The 16,962-nt window shown below is 39.2% G+C and overlaps 1 protein-coding gene across 11 annotated transcripts in view; it reads left to right on the plus strand.

Moving 5' to 3' along the window:
- Ypel (Yippee-like) overlaps positions 1 to 12,535 on the plus strand; it is a 129,710-nt gene extending 117,175 nt beyond the window's left edge. For 3 of the 11 annotated variants that reach the window (XM_034976550.2, XM_069503671.1, XM_069503669.1), the window contains 5 exons: positions 2,062 to 2,180; positions 7,021 to 7,148; positions 8,918 to 8,961; positions 10,674 to 10,782; positions 11,258 to 12,535. In XM_034976550.2, coding sequence (XP_034832441.2) covers positions 2,062 to 2,180; positions 7,021 to 7,148; positions 8,918 to 8,961; positions 10,674 to 10,782; positions 11,258 to 11,347 — 490 coding nt within the window. In that variant the 3' untranslated portion in view covers positions 11,348 to 12,535. Of the gene's footprint in view, positions 1 to 2,061; positions 2,181 to 6,970; positions 7,149 to 8,917; positions 8,962 to 10,673; positions 10,783 to 11,257 lie in introns of those variants that run through there. The other 8 variants (XM_069503672.1, XM_069503673.1, XM_069503670.1 and 5 more) reach the window with 5 other exon arrangements.
- The last annotated feature ends 4,427 nt before the right edge of the window (positions 12,536 to 16,962 follow it).

A 16,962-nucleotide genomic window follows, 5' to 3' on the forward strand; every position in this document is an offset into this window, starting at 1 on the left:
TAGAATCAGTCGAGAGTTCGAACTTTCACGACGAATATTAGCTGCGATTCGCTGGATGCCATCATAGATCCAACACGACTGACTTGGTTTTAGGTTAGGTACTATTCTAAAGACTTAACTTAATCCATTTGCATAGTCCATTGTCATTTATTTATTTCATGCATGTCTTCTATAATATAAAAATGAATCACTAAATTGTTAGTCATCGCAAATCGCGAGAACAGCTGAACGATTTCGCAAATTCTTTTTTATAATATTCCTTGAAGTACGAGGATGGTTCTTACGGAGAGAAACTTTAAAAAATTGAATCGACTTGTTGGGCGGAACGAGTTTGCCAGGCAGCTAGTTTATATAATAATTTATTCAATTAATAATCGCAGGGAGCCACTGGATTCAGGCGGCGCAAGACCGTGGTGTGTGGAAGTCTTTACAAGAGACCTATGTCCAGCAGTGGACGTCTGTCAGTTGATGACGATGATGATTCAATAATCACTACCCATATTATAAATGTGAAGTGTGTTGGGTTTGTCCTTTAATCACGTCGCAATGGACATGGAGCACAGCTCGAGGTGATTTTTTGCACGAACAGGCATCCTGAAAAGAAGAGAAAATTAGGAAAAAAATTTGCACGCAACTGCAACCAAAAAATTTTAGGGCTTTCGGAAATTACATAAGTATTTATTTTTTTCTTTTGTTCTAATAGTCCCCTTTCCTCTTCAACTATGCGCCAGGCTTTGTGCTAGGAGTAGGTACGACAATAGTGCAACGGGCGGGGTTTGAACGTCGACCTTCCGGTTTTCAGTCCACTCCTTAGGTACCGGTTGAACTATGAGGCTTCAATTATAGATTTGTACCTATTCCATTCCTGTTATAGCCCTGTGTTTGCCCATTGGCTAACTAGCTCCAAATGCAGGTCCAGTAATTTCCTAACGAACCTATTTGCCGTGAGTAATATCCGCTCCAATTCACTGTACAAAACATACATGCGCTCTCTTTTCGCTTTAACTAATTATTATTTCCACACTTAGTAATTGTTCCAGAGGTCCACAGGTCTGGACTATAGATTTCCTCACGATGTTTTATTTCATCGTTACAGCAAGTGATCTTTAATTGCTTAAACGCACATAGCTCCAAAAGTAAAAGGTGCATGCCCGAGATCGAACCCGTGACCTTTCGAAAGAAGGCCGACGTCCTACACCACTAGGCTACATCATCATCAACAACACAACCGATGTCCGATAGACGTCTACTGCTGGACATAGGTATCTTGTAGTTCCACACGCACCGGTCTTGCACCCGGTTGAATCCAGCGGCTCCATTGATAACAGAAGTAAGGAGCGGCTCCCTGCGACTTGTCTGATGTCGTCCGTCCACGTACATGGGGATTACCACCACTGGACTATACAAATACCTAATACCTGTAAATTTGCGAGTTTTTCGGTGTACCGTCGCGGTTCAAATCCCGGTGACGGCGCGACCTTGCCGCTCCGCTTGCTCCGTACTTCGTAGACTTTTGAACGCGATATTTCCTCCTTTCGTACGATGAACTTGTAAGGTAGGTACTGAAGAAGTCTTAATCTTGGGTTTCTTTTCGCACTTAAACGTAGTTGTTCGTTGTGCGAATCATCGGTCAACGGTCTTCAAATACGATCCCACCGCTGGCTGGTGCAACTCCACACCTGATCAATGTGTTGAAAACTAGTGAGGCTATTGGTTTATCGCAAAAAACCCAGCTTAATCCTATTTCCACGTACATGTAAACTCGGGAAACTTGGCGGACCAACAATTCTTGGAAGTCTGGCAACGCATAGGCGGTTCCTCTCGTGCTGCAGATGTTCATGAGCGCGGTTATTACTTAACATCAGGTGACCCTAATACCTATATAAGCAGATCAACTGCCTACGCTTTGCCGGCCCTTAAAGAATTTGTTTATCCCGTCCCTTGTAAAGATTCCCATTAGCCCATAATATTATAATTTTGAGAGAACACGGCAGAGAAAATATGTGATTGATTATGATCTTTTGTCGCTAAGCGTACTTTATGGGAGTGTTTGTTTGTCAGCAGAGGGTGGCGGGCGGCAGGAGAGAGCGCGCGGCGCGACGCGAGGCCGCGCGCGGCAGGTGACCGTCGGTCCGCGCGGCTCATGTGGGCGGCGGGCGCGTGCTGCTCGCGCCAGGCAGGTCTGCACACACCTTTATACGTCCATACCTTCATCCTACAGGCACGAGTCCGTAGCCGACAGCAGCACACTACTGCAGGTCGATTGCGGAAAATCTGCGTCAATCATTATTACAATCGCAATCGTGATTGACTAAATTTATGGTATTCTTGTTGCAACAATGCATTGTAGCCAATAGCCGAGCAGCTGGTTTCTATGAATACCTTCTACACGACGATGTGTCGCTAGCACAGAAGGTTTTTATAGAAATACATAGAAACCAGTATGTAGTGTGACGGCGACACGGCTACGGACTTGTACCTTATTACGATGTGCCCTTCATAAATTTCCAATAGTTACAAAACAATTGTGTGGAGTGGAAAATTTCCATAAAATGGTAGGTTTCCTCGCGACAATGTATATTCCTAAATAAAAATAGAAAATAAATAATCACCTCCCACGGGCGTTAAAATAGGTACTGCCTACATAGAGACTTCTTTCCTTTGGATTATAATTATTCCTTTAGTGCCTATGTTCCCTTTATAAATTACCAATAGTTACAAAAACATTGTGTGGAAAATGGAAAAGTTCCATAAAATGGTAGGGTTCCTCGCGACAAAGTAATTCCTAAAATAAAATAGAAATAAATAGTCACTCCCACGGGCTACAAATTGTAAATAAAGATCAATTGATTTGGTAGGTATGGAACTTACACGAGGATTCCCGTAAAATATGACTAGGTAGTGGAATATCAGCAATCAGTGGAACAAAAATTGCCTGTGGTGAAATATTAAGTTATATATAAGTAGGTATTGATAGTAGTGGTGAATATAATATCATAATGGATATGTACTAAGTACTATTGCGTAAAAATTGCCAAAAAGACATAAAATTAATACGCACAGTTTTTCTGAATAATAATTCATAATTAGAATGCATTCATTGTTTCCATGCAAACTAATAGATGAAGTACAAGGACTGGTAGTGATTCTAATAATTGGTACCAGTATATTATATAATGTACTCTGTGATTGGTACAATTGATGACAATTTGCTGAGATGAGAGAACTTAGAGATCATAATATCTGTATTTCTGTTGCTGCTTCCGATGCATATTAATTGAGTAACCAGACATTATGACGTACACATCATCATGATCCAACCCATCACCGCTCATCATGCTCACTACAGAGTGCGGGTCTCCTCTTAGAGTGAAAAGGGTTTTGGCCATAGTCTACCATGCTGCCATGTGCGGATTGGTTAGACTTCACACACCTTTGAGAACATTATGGAAAACTGTCAGGCATGCAGTTTGCAGGTTTCCTCTCGGTGTTTTCCTTCACCGTTGAAGCAAGTGATATTTAATCATTAAAACGCACATAACTCTCAGAAGTTAGAGGTACACATCTTACCTATACATAATTGAGACTTTTTTACGCAGAAATTTTTTTATTAAATTAAATATGGCTGCAAACTGCAAATCTATATGGCCATCTGATTTTAAATTAGACTGAAGATTGTTAAATTAGGTAAAACGAACATAAGTTATATGACTCATGAGTGTAGTTTTAATAGGGTACGTAGGGAATTGTACAAAATTTAAGTATATCCATTTTTTTCTGAATAACATGTTTTTGTTATATTTAATTCCGGGATTTTGGCTGTTTTTATAATTAACCGTGTAATTTTTTCAGAAATAATTTATCACAATTTTATGCAATCTATTGTACTTAAGAGTTGTAGTATCTATACTATCTATTTAAGGAACTTACCTACCTATCTATGGAATGATTAGTTGTATTTTGAAATTACAAACCCATAGCTTTCAAGTTTCCTAATTTCTTTCAACACCTTTACATGTTTCACCACAGGTATATTTTATTTCTGAACAAGCTGATCTGTCCAAGCTTCGCTCGTGTAGAATTTCTGAAAACCCTTTCGTTTGGGGGTGTACGATGCACAGAGCACATGTTACATGCAAAAATGTTATGTTTCTAGAGTGGACTAGAGTGTCCTCAGATTACTCCTGAATCCTGAACTGAATCGACATCTGTCCATGTCAAAGTACGACTTTAGTTTTACAGTGCGACAAGGCTCTCTTGGCAACTTGAATGACATTGACAGGGGGGCGCTGTTGGAGAACAAAGGCTTAGAATATTCAAACAAGAACAAAGGGGATACTTGACGGCAGCGTTAGTTCCGATTTTCGCCACGCGCCAATATAGCTTTGTCGCACTGTAGTCCTATTTTAAAGGTGAACCGTACTTTTGTCATGACAGTTTGAGCCCATAGAGTTAAAATGGCGTCGTGAGAAGTCATTTTGTACGGACTATAGGTATAGATGAAAGATAGGTATTTTGTTTAGTTTACCCTAGTTTTAGTTTATTGTTATGTTAAGTTACAATACGTTGCTTGTGTTGTGTTTAGCGCATGAGTCCTGTTACTTTGATGCCCCACGCGCACTATAGATGAGCTAAACTGCGATTGGGATTATGTTGTTGGAAATGCTATACTTTTAATCTTTAACGAAATACGACGGCCACCCTAGTAGATTTGCGAACAGCTGTAGAAGATACCTTTTTTTGATATTTTTTCTAATGATTTAGGAGAAGAAACACGCACAAAATATGGATTTCGAGTCGAAGCTAACTCGAAATCATCTCGAAATCTTTATTTTGCTAACCTCGTAACACAAGCTACCTTAGTACGAGTGTCTAAGCACTGCTGGGCAGGATCACATATTGTTATACTAGCATTATACCCATTATTGAAACTATTTGTAAGGAGGTAAAATTGTACTTAAGTACTTATCTTGGTAAACAAAATAAATAATTGAAATTGAATTGAAATTTGCAAATCATAGTGACTTTAGGTATAACATGAAATAGGTACTATTTTAGTAAGCTACAGGATTTTTAAAAGCTTCTTTAAATTATCAAGTCTGTTAGGTAAAGATTTAAAAAAATACATGTACAGATTGATTGTGTATTGAATCTTGATATAATAATATAAACGCGTCCCAATGGCGGTGGTATATAGTGCGCTTAGGGCAAAACTGTAGATTACAGGTGGGGTTGTTGGACGATTGTTGACTTGAGCTGCCCCTGTATACCAACATTGATACATCATGTTACAATGTTAATTACTATCGCAATCCTTTATATTCGAACTATTGTACTATTTGGTGAAATTCTTAGTTGTCGTAATATTAACTACTAGCTGATGCCCGCGACTTCGTACGCGTGGATTTAGATTTTAAATTTTTTTAAAAAATAAAAAATTAAAAAGTAGCCTATGTCACTTTCCAGGTCTTTAACTATACCCATGCAAAAAATATCGCGTCGATCCGTTGCTCAGTTGCGTCGTGATTGAAGGACAAACCAACAAACCAAGGAACCAACAAACCAACAAACAACACACTTTCACTTTATAATATAGGTACTGATCTAGCCCAAATAAAATCATCAACAACAAGGATTACGATAGTTGTAAAGCGTGATTTACCCAATGTTAAGTAAGTAGCATAATATGCAGGTAAGAAGTTTAAGTGTCAGATGATAAGCGTACTTTTTTTTCGTTATTTAAAGTACCTAATCAACAGCGAAATACATAATTATTATTTAATCTAAATCTAGTTTTAACAGAAGGCCAATTTTAATTTTGATGAAGTAGTCGTATTGGGAAGTATAGTCATAATATCGGGAAGTGGTCATATCGGGAAATTATACTTCTTTTGGTTATTGTACTTCTTTTGGTGCCCGTTATGACCACTTCCAATATGACCACTTCCCGATATTATGACTACTTGCCAAACGACTACTTCTTCAAAATACACTTATCACTTACACTTATGGGAGATTACACCTACCGAGTAGTGAAGCGAGACAGTAAAATGTCACTCGGCCGAGACAGTGCTGTGGCTGAGAAATTGCACTCGTTAAAGTGTTTATACCAACCGAGTACTCGGCCGAGGACACTGACTCGCCACTGTACTCGGTAGGTGTAATCTGCCCATAAAGTGAGATCTAATAGAGCGCACTCTGACTTAGCTTAAGACAGAGTTATAATGAGACAGAGCTATATCCCTCACATAAATCTGTCTCGTTTTATCTCACTCTTAAGGTGAGCAAAGTCAAAGTGCGCTCTATAGATCTCAGCCTTAAACTTAAGCTTAAACTTATCTCCTGCATAATATGTTACTTACTTAACATGGTGTAAATCAGGCACGATGCGTCACAAGTTTGGTAATACAGGACCCTGATTCTCTGACGTTAAAATCGTAACTTTGCGCGAAGTTCATTTTGTGACGTAAAAATATTGCCTTGTGCGAATACCCTAAGGCTGAGATATAGGTATATATCTATCACTTTGACTTTGTTCAAACTTAATATTGAGTTAAAACGAGACAAATTTATGCGGGAGATATAGCTCTGTCTCGTTTTAACTCTGTCTTAAGTCTAAGCAAATTCAGAGTGCGCTCTATAGATCTCACCCTAAGTCCCCGTTCACGCAGCTTTAACACCGCACGTTTTTTGCAAAATAAATCTTATCGAATACGTAGTGGTACCTACATACACTGAGTATAGAACCGTTCACACGGATATAAACTGTATACGTTTTTTGTAGTACAAACTACAAACAACGTGTGAATGGTTCTATACCTACTCAATATATGCGCTACTACGTATCCAAAAAAACAAAAAAAAACGTGCGTAGTAAATGCTGTAACCGGGTCTAACGTAAGAGTTACGATTTGACTGTGTTAGCGAAGAAGGGTTCCTCGGCGGGTTCTGACGGGGTGTGTGTTGGTAGCTAGCAGGCACTCATGCGTGAGGGGGTGACTAACCGTGGCGGGGTGGCAGGCGAGGGCGCGGCGGTCGCGCGCACGCCCGTCAAGACGTTCCAGGCGTACCTGCCGCCGGCGCACCGCACCTACAGCTGCATCCACTGCCGCGCGCACCTGGCCAGCCATGACGAACTTATATCCAAGGTGAGAGACCATCCTGCCGCGGAAATGTGCAACGCTTTGACCCCGGACTCCGACTCTAGCGGGTAAATCTTTCAGGCTGAGATCTATAGAGCGCACTTTGACTTTGCTCAGACTTAAGATTGAGTTAAAACGAGACAGATTTATGTGAGAGATATAGTTCTGTCTTAAGTCTAAGCTAAGACAGAGTGCGCTCTATAGATCTCACCCTCAGAGGCCTTCGCATGATTCCTTGCAAGCGAAGGCAAACTCAGCTTTAGCTGTTCACCATACTCTCCTGTACATTCTGTTTACGAATGTTTGGGGTCTGTCGAAAATGAGAAAAAACGTCAGTATACCAATCCACTTTTCTGAGACAAACGAGACAGCAATTTGTTATTTTATGTAACTTCTTCATATTGACTGACTAACTGGACTGGACCGTACCGGACCGATGTCCAGTCCGGTTAGTTTCACCGAAAAATGTGTAGAAGCTTCGCCTCTGTCAGGCGTCCCCCGAAGCCTGATTTTGCTTAAAAGCATATTTGGAAGCTTTACAAACCTTTAAAATTACTTAAACTGCATTGCAAGCATACAAAAACATTGAAAGGGTCGATTCGCATTGGCAGCGAATCGAAGCGAAATTCAATTAAGTACCATAAAGTCAATATGCTTGTATAGTTTCAGAATTTCGCTTCGATCCGCTGCCAATGTGAATCGACTCAAAAGGTTGAAACAAATAATTGTGAACAAGTTAGTATTATGGCGTGATGTGAATCGTGATACGACAGAAGGCGATTATAATCGTATTTTTAGAGTATATGCACGGTCAATAGTTGCCCGGTAACTCAGTCGACGGGCAACTCAAGTTGAAACTCAACTCAGAGTCGCCGCAGCTCCGTGCGTAGACTCGGCAACTTCCATACAAATCACAGATTCTAATGGTCGCCGTCGACCGAGTTGCCGGGCAACCAGTCGACCGTGCGTATGGGCCTTTTATGCAGTCGTACACAATTTTTCTGGCGTAGCACTCAAGCGAACTAAAAAATAACAGAGGACGTGGCTTTTGCATAATTTGGAAGACCCTCTATCACGAGTAATTACCTAATAATCACTAAGAAATAATTATTTTTGACGTAAGCGATAACCTTAAGAGTCCCCGCAGATCACAAACTTTTTATCGGCCGATAGTTTGGTCGGTTTCTTAATCTGTATGAAGATGTAATCGTTATAATTTGCGCACTTACATACATCTTCATACTGATTAAGAAACCGACCAAACTATCGGCCGATAAAAAGTTTGTGGTCTGCGGGGACTCTTATAAGTAACGCCAGAGTACGTTGATCCACGTCAGAGTCATTTGTTGCACCTATAAAGGCTTTCATTTAAACTATGTAGTTTCAAATTAATGGATAGATATGGGTAGATACAACCCACACCCTTCGGCAGTGTTCCCATTAGATTACAACATGTATTTATTCAAGGGGACCAACAAATTCCTGAAAGGCCAGCAACGCATTGGCGGTTCCTCTGGTACCTACCTACTGCAAATGTTCATGTAATCACTTAACATCAGATGACCCGCCTGCTCGTTTACTCGCTATTTTGATTTAAAAAAAAACGAAATAGGTAGATGATGCGAAAGTAAATTTCAATGGTAGTCTTGTAAGCAACAATGTTGTAAAAAGCCTTCATCACACTTTGGCCGCAGTTCGTGATGCTTCTAAATTAACTCATTAAATGTTTTATTTCTGTTGCAGTATTTTAAAAATTGTACTCTGTTATTTTACAGTCGTTCCAAGGCAGCCAGGGGCGCGCGTATCTCTTCAATTCAGTGTGAGTTACATTTTTAAGGTCTCTACAGATTTGCTCAATTTTTGACTATTGAAACGTGTGATTGATGTAAGCAACAGACGATCGACATCGTATTTTTGCCGATCCCCACTATGGATCACTTTTGTCGATTGATAAACCAACGAGTGATGTGAATTTAACCATGATATTTATCGATCTTTAAGATGCAAAAGTAACGATCGATATGAGTACCTAATCAAACAAATCCCTAAGAAACTATAAGATCTTATTGATCGTCAAAATACAGCAAATCAAGCGCCATTAAGTATCGTCAAAAATTAAGCAAATCTGTAGGCACCATTATATATTTTCTTTACAACGAATTTGAAATTAGAAAACTCGTGTAGACTTCAATACGAAAGTACGAAAAAAAATAGTGCTATCATTCTTACAGTTAAGTATAAAGCTAAAAGGATAGCAATAGCACAACGTTTCTTGCTGGTTCTTCTCGGCAGTTGTAACTAAATTCATTTGATTAATTCCGTTACCGCCATACAACTCGATGTATTCAGAGCGTGAGAAGTAAGATACTTAAAACTTTACCTAGTTTTAACAAGATTTGAAACTGACTGTATAACTGAATACTTAGGTATTCAGTTTCAAATCTTCTTGAAAGATGAATACAATTTTAGCAAGTGAAATTCTTAAGAATCTTGACTGAAAATCTATTTTGCATTTCTCTATAATTTCTTAATTCCTGTACAAGTACCCTACTAATTCAAATGTAAAGCAACATATCCCTAAATATAATGCGTTGTAACAATCAAAATCTGATCATGTAGGCAGGCTTTAATAGAATAACTTAATTTATTGAAACATACTACAAAAATACGCTTGCGCAAGTATAACCTATTTGCACAACGCTGAATGTAAAATCAAATGAAGTAGGTGGAATTGTCTCAATATTGTAAGTTATTCGTAACTCGACCTATTTCCACACAACATTGGGTTAGTGTCATACATATTTCATATATCATGAGCTCGTATTTATGCACTATCCTTGAGCGAACCAATATTCTATTCAGACTTGCGTTACCGGCATTTTTATTTGCGTGGAATTGTGGAATTTTTTACTACGAATGCACTTAGCATTTGAACAGATCCTTGGAGGCAAGTTTTTGTGATGGAGAAACGGGCATTTGCAAATTCGTCGACTTGTAACTAAACGGGATTCTCATCTTCTCATCCCCAAACGATACTTACGATAACGGTGCTTCTAAATCTAAAATCCTTGATCGTGAAACGGCCGCGCGAATTAACATATTTTAATGAAATCATCAGTACGCATAGCACAGATTAAAAATGAAATAAAAACTGCTTCTGCTGGAATTTTTTGACATTTGCAGTTTTAGTACAAGATACTATGTAGTTAGGCAGCAGACAGACGACGGGCAAAGTTGCGCCATAAGGGTTCCTTTTTTAACATTTTGATCATGTCGCGTCGTCAACTGGTAGACTTCCACTGCTAGACATAGGTCTCTTGTAGGGACTTCCACAAGCCGCGGTCTAGCGCCACCCGTATCCAGTAGCTCCCTGCGACTCATTTGATGTCGTCTGACCAACTAATGGGGGTTCGCCAACGCTACGTTTTCAGGTGCAAAGTTGAGACCCCACCGCCTATCTGTTCTTCGAACTATATGCCATTTTAGTACAAACCCTAATAATTAATAAGTATTGTACCTATACATTTCCAGTGTAAACGTGGGTTGCGGTCCGGCGGAGGAGCGCGTGCTGCTGACGGGGCTGCACGCCGTAGCGGATATTTACTGCGAGTGTTGCAAGACCATGTTGGGGTGGAAATATGTGAGTACAAGTATTGTATGTAAAATATTCTCTCCGGGATGCGAGCTCTCTCTGTACCAAATTACGGCAAAATTGGTTAAAATGTGATTTGATTTTTTTAAATATTAGCATAGATGATACAAGCTGTGATAGCTAGATAGGTGTGATAGGTAGATAGGACGCCCGCCTTCTAATCGGAGGTCGGGTGTTCGATCCCGGGCACGCACCTCTAACTTTTCGGAGCTATGTGCGTTTTAAGTAATTAAATATCACTTGCTAAAGGAAAACATCGTGAGGAAACCTGCATGCCTGAGAGTTCTCCATAATGTTCTCAAAGGTGTGTGAAGTCGCAATCCGCACATGGCCATCAGCGTGGTAGACTATGCTCAAAACCCTTCTCACTCTGAGAGAAGACCCGTGCTCTGCAGTGAGCCGGCGATGGGTTGATCGTGATGATAATGATAGATGATATAATTTTTTTTTATTTCGTTTCCAGGAGTATGCATTCGAGTCGAGTCAGAAATACAAAGAGGGCAAGTTCATAATCGAGCTCGCTCACATGGTGAAAGAGAACGGGTGGGACTGAGCGCCGCGCGCTGTGCTCGGACTATAGTGCTGTGACATGCCCGGCCCAGGCCTCGCGTCAATTAGCGCGCCCGCCATGTGAGCCGCCGCAGCGGCCATGAGGGCGCCACGCCGCCGCGAGCCCTCGTGATGACGTCACGGGCGGGGACCACTCGCCTACTGATGCAGCACACGACTTTATTACCCCCTGTTCAAATTGTTACAGGCAAGGTTTCGCGCCTCCTGCTCGCTTCGCTCACAATTCGTTGTTATATTTGTGAGTGAAGTTAGTAGATAGTGGCGTGCAAGTTATTCGGAGCTTGGGTATAGGCAAAGTTAGGTTAATTATTATTTACTGACTGTCATGATGAAACATGTGGATTGAACTAAACTACTCAGAATAAAATAAGAGCCAATAAAGTTGTACTACAACCTAATAAAGTGATTTTCTCTTCAAATTTATATTTTAGTAAATGATTTGGCAATCATTATAATAAACCATTTTGTTTAATTCAAATCGACATCGATGTAAACACTTGACTGATTTAAAAAAGTTGTGATGGCCCTTATATGTTGTTTTGAGCAGTATATTACAACGTGGGAGAGTACCTACTTTGTGACTCTGTGGCCTGCACGCCATTGAATTATGAAAAGTAATTTGTCAAGCCGTGCCTGTTAGCACTTGAATAGGGTAATACGAGTCCCACGAATCGGCCGTCTTCGGAAAAGAGATTATTTTTGTCAATAAAAAAAATATTATGGGGATATCGACGGCGACCGATACGAGCGACTTTAACGTCGATGTGAATGGATACGAAGGAGTAAAGACTATTGTTCGCGGAATTGACCGATTGTCATTAGGCTTCAGCGCTTGAGCACCGCCAGTGGTTACATATACATAAGTAATCGATCTCAGCCGCCCAGCGTTGGGCAGTGGGCTTACAATTTATACTAATTTTAGTTTGTATTTTAAAACGATTTTAGTTCCGTCGCTAACGCGCGGACCCTTACGATCTTGTCTAGAAGGGGCAAATTCGCCGCGAATCGTTTCGCACGAGTACATAACGCGCGTGGCGAGATACTGGGCGCTAATTCATCGCGTTCGCAAGCATCGCGCGAATTTAAAATAAGCGCGGAAATCGCGTGTAGTACTTACGCCAGATTCTCGACGCCCGTTATTCAAGATACTAGAGACTCTTTGGTTGCGTCCAATTTATATAATGTACTCTGTGGTCCAATTTACGCGCGAACATCGGAGCGAGTGCACGTATCGACGAAAATGGAGCGGTATGAATACTCGCGGGTTGCACGCGTCTTCTGGACGTAACGTATCCGCGTATACGCGCGAAACGATTCGCGGCGAATACGTTCCTTCTGGACAAAGTCTAAGTTGTATTAGGTTATTTTACACATAATCGCTGTATTGAGAGAACACTAATTCTTTCTCTTGTCCCCTTAACCTGTGATAAGTATGTTAGTGTAGTTTTGAATTTCTTGAACGATTTTTTCTCAAAGAGTTGCTCAGAGATGACAGATGTATGTTCCTAATGATTTCAGCTGTACAAGATTGCTTTTATTTTGTTTTTCGAGGAAACTAGTCGAAACAGAATGTTCGCGGTTAAAATCCGTATTTGATTTGCGCCAGATTAATTATGATTTATGATTTTCAATTAAGACTTGTTTGGATTTGAACAATTCTGTGTCAAGTTCTTGCATATTACGAGCGCACGTGGCTCATGCTTGTGTTTAAGTCGTATCGGTATAAGTAAAGTAAAGTAAATGTGTGCGTTTGCGAGCGCTTGCTCGTGACTGATTGGTCCGACAAGCACGCACACTTACGCAATGTCCGTATATACCACGTAACCACAAGTATAGTTCATGCGCGCTCGTGAATTGCAAGAACTAATGAAGAATATGAATTATGATTTCTTTTGGAGGAATACTTATGGAGTTTAAAGTTAATTAATTGATCTTTTTGTTTTTGATTTGAACATCTGTATTTATGATTTTCTTTTGGAGGAATACTTATGGAGTTTAAATTAATTTGATGTTTTATTGTTTACGTGATAGTCGGTATAATATGGAGAGGTCGATGAGAGATCAATTTTTATATAGACGAAGGATTAGGAGCGACGAGTTTTATTATTCATTTATTGTTTCCATTGTAATGTAACAATATTTAATTAGTAGAGACATTTAACCCCGTATATTTTATCTTAATATGCATATGGTACTTCATTTAATTAATAATAATGATGTTATCTGTGTAAGAAAATGCATGAGCTTCGATTATCATGAATGACTGTGTATCGATATCGATATGTCGACGTTGGATTTTCTACATCCCTATAATTACGGAACTTGCGAAGGCGCCTTTGAGAGCGCAAAGAGAGATTACAAATTGTACAAAGCAGAAACATGAGATTTTACAACTCACCAACGTTGACAGAATTCGAGAGTCGATCATAATAACATTTAAGTAAAATGGACGTACAGTTCCTTAATTTAAAGTCGAAAATTCAGCACCGCTGATTTTAATTTCACAACTTTCCGCTTGGAGCGCTGGCTGTATGGACAAACTTGAGCTTTAAAACGAGGCGCTTAAAAGTCCAATTTTAGGGTTCCGTACCTCAAAAGGAAAAACGGAACCCTTATAGGATCACTTTGTTGTCTGTCTGTCTGTCTATCTGTCAAGAAACCTACAGGGTACTTCCCGTTGACCTAGAATCATGAATTTGGCAGGTAGGTAGGTCTTGCAGCTGGCATTCGGGGAAAAATCTGAAAACCGTGAATTTGTGGTTACATCACACAAATAAAAATTAAATTGTGGTCTAACTAATACTTAGTATTTTCAATTTTCAAAGTAAGACAACTGTGTCAAGTGGGATATCATATGAAAGGGCTTTACCTGTACATTCTAAAACAGATTTTTACTTATTTTTATGCATCATAGTTTTTGAATTATCGTGCAAAATGTCGAAAAAATACGATTTTAGTACGGAACCCTCGTTTCGCGAGCCTGACTCGCACTTGGCCGGTTTTTCTAGAAGTGTTTTGACGCTGTAATACTGTCAACGTTGTGACATGTAAAATCTTGTATTAGGCCTACAGGTATGAATCACTCGATATCATAGTGTAGTTTATAGGTACGTATGAAGATTGTTATGTCGCCATTGCAAGTTATGTCGAATTACATTACAGTTAATTATAGTGTTGCCACACTGTCCGATATTATGAGAGCTCGTAAAAATGTGAAGCATCTTGAACAATGCCCCAGCACGATAGTGTTGCGGAAATATCGATATTTATCATCGATAGTATTGACACGTTATAAATATAGATACTGGTAGGTTTGCCGGATACCTGACTTATAGTTTATAAGTTACAAAAACCCGGGGTCCGTATTTTTGGGCTTCTAAGCGTCGCAGTGCCCAGCAGGCTGATTCGCTAACTCAGTATTCAACAGCGAATGATACCCATCGAGCTCATTTGACATTTATTTCTAATCCATTGAAGGTTTTTTAAGAAAAATTATTTTAATATCACTCAGTGGCGATTTCACCAAACGTCGAGTGACGTTTAACCGGAGGATAAATTGGGCGTAGTGACAGTTTTTGTATTGAAAACCTGCCAAAATATCAAATTTACTCCCGGATTAGACTTATTTAACGTTGCATCAATGTAGAATGAGCTCGGTGGCTATCATTCAGTGTTGAACCAGTTGAGAAACTGCAGCCACGCGGGCTGCGACACGCAAGGCATTTGTAACTGTCGGGCATAGTCCGACAAACAAGTGAGTTCAGCCGTCATACTTATATTTATAGTGAATATCACTCACGATAGTTTAAACGCTACAGTATTGACACGTGTCATTGAAATCGATAATATTGATAGCACAAAATGGACAAAACTATTGACGGCGATACTATCGGTAGTATCGATTTTATTGACACGTGAAAACGCTAGCGATAGAGTGGTCAATTTTTAACATAGCGATAGTATCTAAAATACTGAATAGATATTCTGATTCAGTCGCAAATCCAGAACACTTTATATATTTAAGAAGCCCTTACACTTACCAGATCGGATAGTGTGATAATACTAGAGCGTTTTAAATATAATGACGTCCGATAAAAATACAAATTAAAAAAATATACGAACATTTCAACCCGACTGCGCGTTGAAGGGTCTTACTGAAAGATGTAACTGACTGTATTTAATCGTAATTATATTATTATGGGAAAACGTACTTTAATAAGCATCGAATTTGGGAACATAGGTGTTTAGCGGCTGTCATAATGACAGATGTGACATATGAGTATGTACGTAAATGGATGTGAGTGTGTAATGTAAAGAAGTTGAAAGGAATATACTTTGCTTGGACGTAGTGCTGTCATTAGTCGATCTAACTATAACTTTATGATGGATAGTTATATTTCATTTACACGTCAAAAATTACAATCAGTAAAGAGATATAGAACCCATTAGCTCAATACACTCGGCAAAAGTTTAATGTAATAATAAAAGGACCATAATTTGGTTACAGCGATATTGCCAACTAATCAAATCAACAAATTTTTATCTGACGTCAAAACGCATGTTAATAAAGGAGCTTATTATGAAACAGTGACGGTTTTTTTGTTAATAATTTAAAATGTTTACCTACTTGGTTACTAAAAACACTAAAAGAGGGTGTGGATTTTATTTTGGAAGACCCTTTTTAATAATCACTAAGACATAATTTAGTAAATGTAACCCTCCGGTTACAGCAAGCGACAGTAAATTTCAAAAAGTTGTTTCAAAAAGGTGTTGGTTTGATTTCCCGCCATGCTTGTTAATATTAGCTACAATACGCGGCAGAAAGTAATGTACATCAGCCTTTAGAATGACATTTCGGCTTTGTAGAGCGTTGTCTCTGTCACTCATACCTACTTATATGACGTTTTTTCGGTCTCAGCTAGAAAGACAATGCTCTATAAATCCACTATCTCCTTCTAAGGGTCGATGTACATTACTTTCTGCCGCACACATTTCACCTTATGAATTTCACCAATGCCGTTTTATCAGAGCGTTTAAACTGCCATTAGAATATACACATGTAATATAAATAAAAGAGTCAATATAAGTAACGCTCGTTTGTCGATAATATAATAATAATGGTAAATGTTTATTTTTCCAGTAAATAATGTAAAATAGCTGTACTTCGTATGTTGTCTGTCGTTTTCTATTTGAGAGCGTGCTCCATTCCATCTCCATTTCTTTGACAACTAGTCAAATCAGTAACTTTTTATCAAACGTCAAAACGCGCGCTGTATGCGAGCTTCTATGATATACTGGTATGGTGTCACAATCATTTGACGTGCTTTTTTTAGTTTAATCGATAATTTAAAATGGTTTGACAAACGAATTATATATTTAGCGCAATTTGACTTTGCTCAGACTTACAACACTTAGAACGAGGAAAAAATGTTGTAAAAATATGCTCTAAATCTTCATTCACAACGGACCTAAGACTAAACTGAACTAAGGCTGAGAACTAGTAGGTACTTTGACTTTGCTCAGATTTCACATAGAGTCAGAATGAGGCAGATTTATGCGAGAGACATAAATCTGTCTCATAAGTCCGAGCAAAGTCAA

The sequence above is a fragment of the Maniola hyperantus genome, chromosome 15 (genome assembly GCF_902806685.2).
Source record: "Maniola hyperantus chromosome 15, iAphHyp1.2, whole genome shotgun sequence".
Lineage (NCBI taxonomy): Eukaryota > Metazoa > Arthropoda > Insecta > Lepidoptera > Nymphalidae > Maniola > Maniola hyperantus.